Here is a 12,271-nt window from a genome sequence, read left to right as displayed (position 1 = left end):
AGACAGTTCACTTATGGCATTCAAAATCAATGACTATTCAAAATAATGAGATGTGAAAATAACAACAGGCTGGGATTCTTCTCACTTCCTTTCTATGGTACTTTTTCAGGCATCAGTTTGTTCTAAGGTTCTTTACTAATGTTTCTCTGCAACCCAGTCCAGAAACCCTTCGAAGAAGAGGTAAAGCTGAGGTGAAGCTGAAATGATTTCAGCTTTCAGCTGAAATCCAAAAGTTAGAACTTTTTTCCATGCCATGGCACTTCCCAAGTGATGGAAACCAGCAAAAAAATGGAAAGCTTGGATTCTGCCTACCACTTAAATTTAAAAAAATATTGTCAAATGTGAAAATAAACAGGTAGGGTTAAGCCATTCTGACATATTCCAAATTTGGCATCAAAGAGACAAGCTTGTCACAGTGGGCTCCCACAAAAGTTGAGGAGATAAGATTCCTGAGGCTTTAATCAGCTTTGGCTGATCCTGAGCTGTCATCCAGTGGTTTATATACCTGAAACATATAGTCATGGTTACAGTATGTTCCTCCTTTAGGATGCACAGATCTCCGCTCTGCAGAAAGTAAAGCTCTTTTGTAAGATCACAACTAAAGATTAAGATCTTGCATAGCATAAATACTGTTTTTTACTTATTTGCCCTCTAGCAGTAAGGCACCACTATTATGGGTGGGATTTCTCCTTTACCAGTACACTTGCTATATCCCATTTCCAGCACTATCCATTTTGAGCTATAGCTATCTCGCTTATTTTTGTTCTGTTCATTAATATTTGCCAGCGGGTGGTCATGAATACAACAGAAATTCTGCGCAAGCAGTCAGTACCTCTGACAGGGTTTTCTTGGTCCTACTGCTGTTGAATTATCAGGAGAATAGAGCAGAAAAACATTTTTAGAAAGCTGTGTTTGATGTCAAGTGGAAACAGAAGACTACCTCCATCAAGCAACCTTGCTTTACTGGGTACCTGATGCACTACAACTAGCTAAATATAAATAGCTTTATTAATATTTCTCACAGCTTCAGGCTTTGAGAATAAAATCATTAGCTCTTATGGACCATAATAGTTCTCATATAATCTGCAGCTCATTTCAGCAGCCATCAACTTTCATTTGTCAGCTCAGAAAAATTGACAAACTCAATCCAATGCCTGTTATTGACTGCAAAAGCTGCTATTTTCCTGGTAATTATCTGAGTTCATGCCATAAGTCTGAATTTAAATGTATAATTCAAATTCTTTTGAAGTTATATGAGTCTTAGCTGTTTCATTCCTCTGCATTATGCTTGACAAATTTAGGTCCTATTTAACATTTCTAATTATTTTTTTTTATCCTCAAGGAAATCATACTTGTCAAGCTATTCCATAAAAACATAATTTTGGAGTAAGAATTTACTCATGGAAGCATACTGTCATCTTCACATAAGCAGAAATTATGAGTCAGCTCCCTTCCCCGATAAATTAAGATGTGACTTTGTTTGCCTTGTGATTTTAGAGGCTTTCAGATTCACTTAGTTCACTTTTAAAAAGTAGTTACAATTCACTGTTTTTCTACAAAGTCTAAAAAAATGTTTTTCTGTGAATGATAACTTTTCACACTAGCATTTACTGGCTCAACTTTTAAGTAAACCACCAGCTTTCAGAAGATTGGAAGTAAAATAATCAGAAGTGGTAATTATGAAAGCACCATAGAAAGAAGAGCTTTGATAAACTAACAGTATAATTAGTATGGAGAGAGAGCAATGGAAATTAATGTTTGATAAATTGCACTTTGAAGAATATCTGGAGTTGCATTTCTTTGCAAAATTGAGAGTAAAACTATTTGCTTATTAAAAATTGTGATTCTCTAGATTTGGAATCAGAATAATGTCAGAGAGGCTGCTCTGACATTAGTAGACTGAAAAAAAGACTGTGGTTTTTTTGAATTATGAATAATGTAGAAATATATTATTATAAACATGGTAAGCAGTACCCGCTCCATAAGGTAAACTTCATTTGGATAACAACTGAATTTTAAGTTTATTCTGAACTTCAAATGTAGGCTTGTAAAACTCAGAAGTGTTCGAAAATTCCTGCAAGTAAGTGAGGTAGATGACATGATGAAAAATAATGAAATGGTCAGTTTAGACTAGGACAAAGCTCAAGACTCTGAAAAACTGTGTTAATATAGTGTGTGTATATGTTTTTATATATATATATGTGTTATGGTCAATTATAAGCTAGTGATAACTAACATTATTTTTTATTTTTAAAAAGAAGTTTTGAAAAGATACTTTAACTCAAAATTTTTACTTGGCCTCTGTAGTTGGCATATGATTGTAATTGTAAATGCTTGGATATCGGTGAGTGTTGTTCTCCTCACTAATAAAAGGTTAAGCAATGTACAGGAGAATAACCTGAATCAAGGTCAGCATTCCAGACAATTTTTTGCAGCCGATTTCTGTGAATGAGTCACTAAGGAATTTACCTTGGAAGCATAGGAAGTATCACAGACTACACAAATCTAAAACTCATTGCTGAAGTGAATGTAACCATTGTATGGGACATACTAATGAAATAAAACTGCTGTGGGTGTGGTTCCTTCCCATGCTCTAGACAATTTACGTTTGTTTTATATCTTGAATCATGAGAGTTTATATCCCTCATACATTTTAATACTAACGTAACTGTTGCTCTTCTTATTATTCATATAACAGCATAATGTTTTTTTAAGACCTCTGTAGCTGTTGTCTCCAAGATGTCTTTCAGACATGACTTCACAGGTTAATTAGGCATCAAGAAAGTATTCTCTTTTATCATTATTATGTGTGTCACATTTTTTTGTTTCTCAATGTCTTGTATTATGAAAAAGGGTAAATAAAGACAAATATTTTACCTAGTCATAAACATTATATATGTCTGTTAGGGCAGTATGTCATTTTTCCCTAACATGGAAGCATCTAATTGCCTTTGCTGCCTTCCATTGTACTGCTTCCCCTTCTGTTGTATCCTTTCATATCCTGGTAACAAGAATACTGAATATAGTATTTAAGAGATGCTGATGGAAATGTCTCATCTTACAGTGTTTCAGAGTAGCACAGAAAGCACAGATATCCAGTTTAATTTTATTTTGAATACTGTTGTTCAGAGAATATGAATTTCACCATAAGCCTGGGCCAACAATCTTATTCTTGGGATTCTTCTCAGGACTGAGTTTATGTGCAGTTGTCCACTAGAGAGCAGGCTGAGACCAACAAACCCATTTTATTCTTGTCATAAACTGACTTTGAACCCAGGTGTCTTAATGTAAATCGTTAGTACATTAAAGCACTGCACCTTCTAGCTTCAGCTGTGAGCATACATACTTGCTATCAAACTTGATGGATATAGCTGGTGAAGCTTAGCGACCTAAGGTGGTGATAATAAAGTATTCTGAAACCTTGATAACATTTTATTCTGTCACTATGGTTTTCTTGCTCTGGTGACACCAACTAATTTGTACTGCTTTACAGGAAATTTCTGTATCCAGCTTTTTAGCCAGTCTCCAGTTCCTTACACTGCTCTTACTCTTCTCAGTCAGACTGAATTTCTTTCAGAGACAAAATATTGCTTGATATTGATTCCATTGTGCTAGATATTTTCAGGTTCTCGTACTGCAGATCAGCTGAAGTGCTGGTTCAAAATCTTGAAGAATTTTCTAACACAAAATGTACAAACAAAATGACGTATGCAGTATCTCCCAACAAGAATCCTCTGTTCTCTAATCCTTTAGAAAAACATTAAAGTCAATTTGACAGACCCTTTGCATGGAAACATTTTTATTCTCGAAAGTTGTACTAACAAGATTAGCCAGTTTTCACAGAGCCCACAAATTCTTACTATTTTTGGCTTGTTTCTTATTTGACTTGTGTTAAGACACTCATCTTCTGTGGAAAAATGCTCACCCCAGAGGACATATATACCAGTGGAGAGGTTTGGAGTTCTCCCTGCTACTGTCCCTATAGAACCCACTGAATTTTTGCAGAAGTAATACGGAGGGTTTTAGTTTACTTTCCTGTAAATGAAGAATATCGCATTTCAGTTCCCTTTTGCTTCCTCAGTTTTGAAAAAAATAAAGTACATCTGTTGTTTATTTTATCTCCCTAGGCTTCTGTGAAGGCTGGTCTCGGAAGACAATTTTTCTTCAGTACTTTGAACCTTAATAATACTCTATTGTATTCTGAGAAATAAGAATTGGAAATATCTAACTAATGTCTGTCTTCCCTTTCTACAATCTATAGCCCATCCACCTTTGAATTCCTTAATGATTCGTGCTTCAAAGATCACATCCCAGTCTTTGCCTTCTTTACCTCATCATCTGTCTTCTATAGCATGAAGCTGCTGTGGCTTCACGTTAGAATTCCTCATTTACCATATACTGCCTTTGCCGTCTGAGTCAATGCTTTCCTAATGTGAATATGGTTTTATTTATAACAGCTTTAAAGTTACAATAGCATTAAAAATATGGATACAACCTGAAAGATAAAAAATAATTTTAGTAGAAGCAAATGCTCAGCTTGGGTTCTTTCAGCCTGAACAAATCATGTCCAATGCAGACAACTAAAATCTTGTAATAGGAAAATGCCAGGAAATCTTGAAAAGGAATCATATTGCCAACTCTGCTTACAAAATATATTAGGTTTACTAATGATTGTATTTCCCCTCATATCTACAGAGGGAGCACAGAGTTCCAGTTCTTTGAATTTGGGATGTCAAAGGTATTTCCTGACAGCTTCGGCTCACTTTTCATTATTGGCAAGTTAAAGCAGTGTGGCTGTTAGCTGCTCTTCTGTAATTAGTTCAATGAGTTTAGGAAACAGCCAGAACTTAGAAGAGATGAAAAGAAATCACATATTATATGATAGTGGCACCTGAGCTCCCTCTGCCCTGCTATCAAGCTAACACTCAGTATGTTACTAAACGAAGGCTTCATGCCTCCTGTTTCACAGTTCTCTCAGTGCTACGTCCGAGGAATGGAGCAGTTACTACGGAGGAAGGAACACACCTTTGGTGCTAATGGGTATTTGGGGGAAATGGGAATATTGGCAAACTTGAAAGGCGAGTAGGCCAAAGAGATCTCATCAAGATGAGGTGAGATACAGAAAAAAAAAAAAAAGATGATTGCAACAGCTCTTTTTGTGTCTCTTTTCTAGCTGAAGTGTTATATCTTAAGAATCCTGATATTTTTTTTACCCCAGTCCATGAGTTAGCTGAAGGAGTAATTCATTTCCTATCAGAGAGTGGATTTAGGTTGTTTACTTAAAACTTTCCATACCAAATCCCATATAAAGATGTAAGAAGATGATTCTGTATAGCAGCTCTTACATGAAGATTTAAGTATTATCACACCATAATAATGAAATCTAAAGATACAGCTAAGATAAATGACAGGCATTTATACATAAAAATAGGAAAACTCTCTATAGAGGAAATCTGAAGCTTATCATAAACAAAGAAAAATTTGAAAGGAACAAGTAGGAACTTGGAAAGAAACTCCACTGAGGTTAAAGGAGGCAAGCATAAAAGGAATTTATATCAGGAAAACAAAAAATAAAACTACAAAGAGCAAACTAGTTGTCCACACATGAAGGGATACATGTATTCAATATTATTTGTATGTGATGGAAGAGTAAAGGTTTCTTTCTTCAGAATGTGCCTGATGTGGTGATTACAGGTGATGTTACTGTCCAGTTGGAGTTTTTGCAAATTGATACACTACACCAGATTTTGGGACTTAAGAGAAAGTTCATGGAAGTAACGTAAAAAGCTACTGCATCACGAGAGAAAAACCATGCCAAATTGGAAGGGATGGAAGTAGAAAATATTCTTCTTAGATATTAAAAATAGCCTTGAAAAATAAGGGGAAGGTAACAGAAGAAATAGAAAGCTGTGAAGTATCTAGGCAGGTGCTGAGTATAGAAGCAGCATGCCAAAAAAGTGAGATTTTATACTGAAAGCAGAAAATTAATTTTTCACCTCTAACTGGGGAATAGCTGTGATCATGATGAGTATGGGTGGGCAAAGAAGGTAATTCGTATTTTGGAAGAGAACATTTCAACTTTAGGGTTGCGAGAATACTTGCAGTCTGAAACTTTATGTCTCAGTTTACTTTTCAAAGGAGAATTTAGCAAGATTTTCTGAGCTTTCTGGTTCTGGATGGTGATAGAAGAAAATATCACATGCAGTATCTTCTGGTTTTCTAGCACTTATCTTTGTCCTGTTCATTGTACTAGCTTGCGTAGAACAGGGAATTTGGATGCCAGGGCAGGTATGAATGGAACGAAGGATTTCAAAAGTAGAGGACTGGTCAGAGACACAGATACAAACATTAAAAAACCCCAAGCAAACAGAGAAAGTATTGGTAAATAACATACAGAAAGAACATATCTAGCTAGAGAATGTACTGATATCAAAGAAATTACAAGGTGATCCGGGCACTGGGAAGATAATATTTGTCTATAACTAGAACCATCAGTATGAATAAAACAGGAAAACAGTCAAAATTAGGAAAAACAGATGCTCATAAAAATTTTAGATGAGATGAAAAATAGCTGTAATGTTAAAAATGGAACAGAAGACTGTTTAAAAAGTATTATTTATATACTCATTTGTGACCCCAGTCAGAATAAAGGGCAAATAAAAGACAAGTCTCAGAAAAAACTCTTAACTACTATTCAACGAGGTGAAAAGCTGGATTTAGGAAGTTAGCAAACTGAAGAAATTTTGAATCTGCGAGACTGAGAATGTGATACTCAGTGTCTGACTTGGACAGGAAGGAAGAAATCTTTAAACCGGCACTTGATTCTAGTTTTCAAGAAACAGGTGCCACAGAAAGGTAAGGTAATACACAAGCCCTCAAAATCTAAGAATAGAGAAAAGATTCCCATTAAGACATGAAAATCATAGAAATACCTTAATATTGTCTGGATTCTGTCAGAGATACTCATCATCATGCACAACAGTTTCTGGCATTCAGTGTTTACAAGTCTGTAAAAAAGTAAGCATCTGAACACAGATTTTGATGTCCTGAATTTTGGCACCCAAGCTTGAAAATACCGGATTTGCAACAGGCTTCCATCTGCACCAAAATTACCATGATACCATCCTATTTGGTTTTGATCGAAGGCTGGTAATAAGTTGTATTTCTTACCATCTCTATTAATAAGTAGTTCCACAATTATATAATGTAATGTATCAAGTACACGTGTAATGCATAAACTATACGCTGAAGTGGAAACTCCTGTAGCAACTCTGAAATGCTCCCTATACAAAATGTTACAATATAAATATCTAACAGCTTATTACAGTCTATTTATGGGCTGGTTAACTTAACAAGCTGCTGCTGCTAACCCTGTTTAAGTCTTCCAGCAAGGGGGTTCCATCAGTAGGACTTTGTTCACGGAGCAAAGCCTGACACTGGAACAAGGGTGATTTGATCAGTGAGAAAGCCATAAATTCATATTCTTAAGAACTGCAGTGTATACCAGCAGCTGCGCTTGTATTGAATATGTTCTTGGTGGGTAAGCAAGTATAGGAGGAAAAGTTTAACTTAAGTAGAAATTCCTATTTGGAAAAATATTTGGAAGATGAGACTTGCCTAAAAATGAATCCCCTTCTCTAACTGAAAATTATCCTGTCAGTGAGAAGTACTTCTGTGAAAGACAAACAAGAACCAGATGTTAAGATATAAAGACATATTGTCATATTTATTTATTTGTCTTTCTCTCCAAATCTAGTAATTAGTTCCTGAAAAACTCATTCCATTAGAGAAAAAGACAACAGTTCATTCGCAATTTCTTTTCACTTTTGCCTTAAGTTTTGAGAGTGATTTCAGGGTGGTCTACCAAATTGCATGCTCCATATCCTGGCAAATTGTGAACTGTCTGAGTGACAACTTACACATATACTGTATGTGGGGAGAGATCTTGCTTGCCAACAAAGTTAAAAGAGTGTGTTGGCAAGCAGCAAGAAAGTGGGGAGGGGGTCTGAAGCTTGAGGTTTCCCCAAACTCAACTTAGTTTGCTTTTATCAACATTAACAAAAGGTAGAAGATGTGAAAATTTCATAAGGAGTAGCTAAAAATATAAGCATCTCGACAGTTATATATTTAGCCTGTTTTCCAAACTTGTATCACTTCTCATTAATTCAATTAATTAAATTTAAGAGCACCTAAAATATTTGCAATCAGCTCAGATTGTTTACTGACATCTATACAAGGTCATGATGATCCATGCTTGGGACTTTACAGCTTGAGAGACAAACCAAAGTAACCTGTGAAAAGGCTACCTGAGGTACTCCATGCTTCTTCACATACATTCTCTTTCTGTGGAATAAAAGAGGAACATGTAAGGACAGGTCTAGAGTGTCACATACGAAATTAAAAGAAATTCAGCCTATTTGAGTGCATGCCTGTCTTAACAGGGGCTTTGAGTCAGAGCGCTCCAGTTCTGTCACAGAGATCAGAATGGTTCTGAGACAGATGAAGGGCACAAATAATCTTCTAGATCACAGCATAAGAGAGTTAATGGAGAGGAGTATTCAGACAGCAGATCCAGAGGAGCTCCCATTTTTGCAAAGCCGGCAGCTGCCAGAAAAGTCTTACGGAACCTACCAGGCAGCAAGACTTTGCCCCACACCCGTAGCAAGTCAAGCTATCTGCCATCAGTGCAGCCCTATGTTTAGGCCACAGGATTCTGGCCTAAATTTCACCTAATCCAGGTGTAACTTTCTCTAGATATCTGTAACCACATAACCTACTTCCGTTGTGTGCATGAAGAGGCTGACATGTCAGGTACCACCTCCATAGCACATTGTCAGAAGAGCAGTCACAACTTGGCCACAAGGGAAGTTTTCAGCATAATTCTAAAAGGAAAACAGGAGAAAACCAAAATGTACCTAGGTTTCCAGAAGATGTGTAATTTAGCAACGCTATAGGAGTCTATGAACTAAAATCCCAGCAGAAGTTCTCCTCTTCAGTCCATATATCACTGCTATATTACTAGGAATGCTGAATGTTGTTGGTCTGCTTTTTGAGGAAGAACAAGACAGAAGAGTCAATAATCTTTGAAAAATAATAATAAAAAAATAATGTTTGTGGACTTAACAGATGGAGAGATAAGACTAGTTTCAAATTATTATGGAACCTTATTTGCTAAGCATGACAAAAACATTTAATTTTCATATTTCAAAAATAATTTGTATGTATTTTTATAAAGTTGAAAACTGCACTCCAAAATTAAAAACCTCATTGATGAATAATATAAGCAGTTATTTTGCAGCATGTATTTTTTTCCTCTCTGACAGGAGAGAAGAGAGCAAGAGTTTCTTTTTGAGGAATGGAGATTGTATTATTTTGAATTTGGTTCTGGCTGATTTATAGATATTAGCTGGAAAATATGATCAGCTCAGAGGAAGGAAATAGTTTGTAAGAACTCCTAATCAGTGTTCACAAAACAGAAAATCCATCATTCACTCTGTATGATCAGCATATAAGCACTGCTTTTTAAAGATTAGTAGTTGTTACGGTTTGTCCACAGAATCTTAATTATGAAAAATTACAAATTTGGCATGGGTAATTGTAGCACTATTAATTTTAATTCACATTTCAAGAGTGCAGAAAAACATATACAGATAGTACAAAACTTTTTGAACTGAATTACACTAATTTTTTCTCCAGATTAATTAAATGAGTGCTCTTTAACTCTCTTCATGATCAACCATAATCAGGCCTTTCATTTCACCTTCAGGCTTCTGCTTTACTGAGTGATGCTACTTTCATTAAATTTCTTTTCTTTTTCTTGCATTTAAATTGTTCTTTTTCATTCATTAACAAACCGTACAGGAACATTTGTTGCCCATATGAAATTGTGAAAACAGAAATCTTGCAAACTGAAATAGCTATATGATTTCCCACTCTGAGGGCTGGAAAATTTGTCAGCTGAAATGTAACAGGCTGCTTTTGCCAAATTTTCTGGTTACAACTGAATAGGAATGCCTGTGAAATTAAGTAACATTTTCATACTTGATGGTTTGTCAGTTGTTTAAAAAAAAACAATAGGTACGTGGTGCAGCAATCTAAATATGAAAACATGTTAGTGGTGTGTTCCTCGGTTTTAATCACTCCATGCCCTCTCGCTTTTGGCATAGCTTCAAGAAGAAATAGGAGTATAGGAGGTCCCCTGACTTACCTGACTTTATGCACACGATGGTGTACTGGACTTGTGCAAAACATTTGACGCTGTGGACACTGCAACTGAGTGCACCGTCACCAAGCTTGCTGATGACACCAAGCTGTGTGGTGCAGTAGAGGGAAGAGATGCCATCCAGAGGGACCTTGACAGGCTTGAGAGGTGGGGCCATGCAAACCTCATGAAGTTCAACAAGGCCAAGTGCAAGGTCCTGCACGTGGGTCGGGGCAATCCCAAGCACAAATAGAGGCTGGGTGGAGAACGGATGGAGAGCAGCCCTGAGGAGAAAGACTTGGTGGGGTGTTGGTGGACAACAAGCTCAACATGACCTGGCAATGCGCGCTTGTAGCCCAGAAAGCCGACTGTATCCTGAGCTGCATCGGAAGAAGCATGACCAGCAGGTCGAGGGAGGCGATTCTCCCCCTCTCCTCCGCTGTCATGAGACCCCACGTGGAGCACAAAGTGTTCTGCTCTGGGGCCCTCAGCACACAAAGGCCATGGACCTGTTGCAGCGAGTCTGGAGGAAGGCTACGGAGATGCTCAGAGGGCTGGAGCACTTCTCCTGTGAGGACAGGCTGAGAGGGTTGGAGTTGGGGCTTTGGGGAGACCTTCCAGTATGTGAAGGGGGCCTACAAGAGAGCTGGAGAAGGACTTTTTACATGGGCATGTGGCAATAGGCCAAGGGGGATGGGTTTAAACTGAAAGAGGGTGGCTTTAGATTAGATGTAAGGAACAAATTCTGTACTGTGGGGGTGGTGAGACACTGGCCTAGGTTGGCCAGAGCATCTGTGGGTGCCCCATCCCTGGAAATGTTCAAGGCCAGGTCGGATGGGGCTTTGAGCAACCTGGTCTAGTGGAAGGTGTTCCCGTGCCCATGGCAGGGAGGTTGGAACTGGATGATCTTTAAGGTCCCTTCCAGCCCAAACCGTTCTGTGATTCTGTGATACTAACTTACCTGGTGTCCTCAGCAGTGCAATTTGCTATGCAGGTGGTCAGTAAGGAGGAACTATAAAGAGAGCTTCTGGGACAGGGCTACTATGTGCCATGTTTCCCAAACATGTCCTTTCTCCCAAGCTGAAGTGTCCTCCTAGAAGAGGAAGAGGAAGAACAGGCTGCAGGAAACCATTCTCTCAGCCATGTCTGTTGACCACATTCGGCTCACTGGTGCAGCACACGTGCAGCGCGAGCTGCACCACTTGCACACACAGATCCCCTCTTGGGGATGCCCTCAGAAGCAAGTGTTTTCCTTTTGCCCGTCACTGCTCTCACCGAGTTTGTTGCACCTGTCACTGCCACCCAACCGGGCACGTTTGGTGGGCTGGGGCAGGCTTTATCTGATGTCTCGCAGCCCCACGGCGCGAACATCTGTACCTTGCTCCCATCTGAGCGTCTCTGCGAAGGCAGACCCTGTGGCAACCAGTAGGCAGCTCCTCATGGAAGACAAACAATATCAACACTTAATATTTATCATTATATCACTCACTTTGCACTGCAACGGGGTGTATGTGTGTGTGTATATATGTATGTGTATGTTCAGCCACCTGAGTGTCCTGGGCAACATCTAAGACATGGCAGCAGCCGAGTATTAATAAACCTTAACTTGCTTTCCACATCCATTTCGTATCGAGAGAATAAAAAAGGAGTTTTAGACACGTTAATATGTTAATGGCAAGCTTTAATGAATGGCGTTTACCTCAAGAGCGTGAGCTGGGTGAAAACCTGCACGCTGAGTGGGGAAGCACCAGGCCGGCAGCAGCGCCGGTCAGGCAGCCGAACGCTACAAGAGCGCGTACCCGAGCACCGCGGTGACAGCACCACGGAGGCTCACGGAAGCCCAGGGGTGGCAGCGCCCCCCGCCCCGGGTCAGCGGGATCGGTCCCGGACCGCCACACGTGGCCGCTGCCGGTGAGGGCCGCCCGCACCCCGCGGCCGCCATCGCCCCCGCCGCGCCCCTCCCCGCCGCCCGCCCCTTTCCCCGCCCGCTGCCGCCTTGGCGCCAAGCGGCCAACGAGAGCGTGGCCGCGCCGGGATGAGCGCCCAGCCGCCCAGCAGCCACCGGAGCGG

General features: G+C 39.2%; 1 protein-coding gene across 1 annotated transcript in view; it reads left to right on the top strand.

Annotated features, from left to right (window-relative positions):
* Window positions 1-12,271, top strand: part of DCTD (dCMP deaminase) — a 127,193-nt gene that overhangs the window by 27,389 nt on the left and 87,533 nt on the right. Inside the window, exon 4 of the mRNA XM_080379413.1 lies at window positions 4,128-12,271. Within this exon, the coding sequence (XP_080235539.1) occupies window positions 12,237-12,271 (35 nt within the window). The 5' untranslated portion in view covers window positions 4,128-12,236. The remainder of the gene's footprint in view (window positions 1-4,127) is intronic.

The sequence above is a fragment of the Falco punctatus genome, assembly GCF_963210335.1.
Source record: "Falco punctatus genome assembly, chromosome: 1".
Taxonomy (NCBI): Eukaryota; Metazoa; Chordata; class Aves; order Falconiformes; family Falconidae; genus Falco; species Falco punctatus.
Note: the sequence above shows the minus strand (reverse complement) of the source record. Positions and strands in the feature narration are given on the sequence as shown.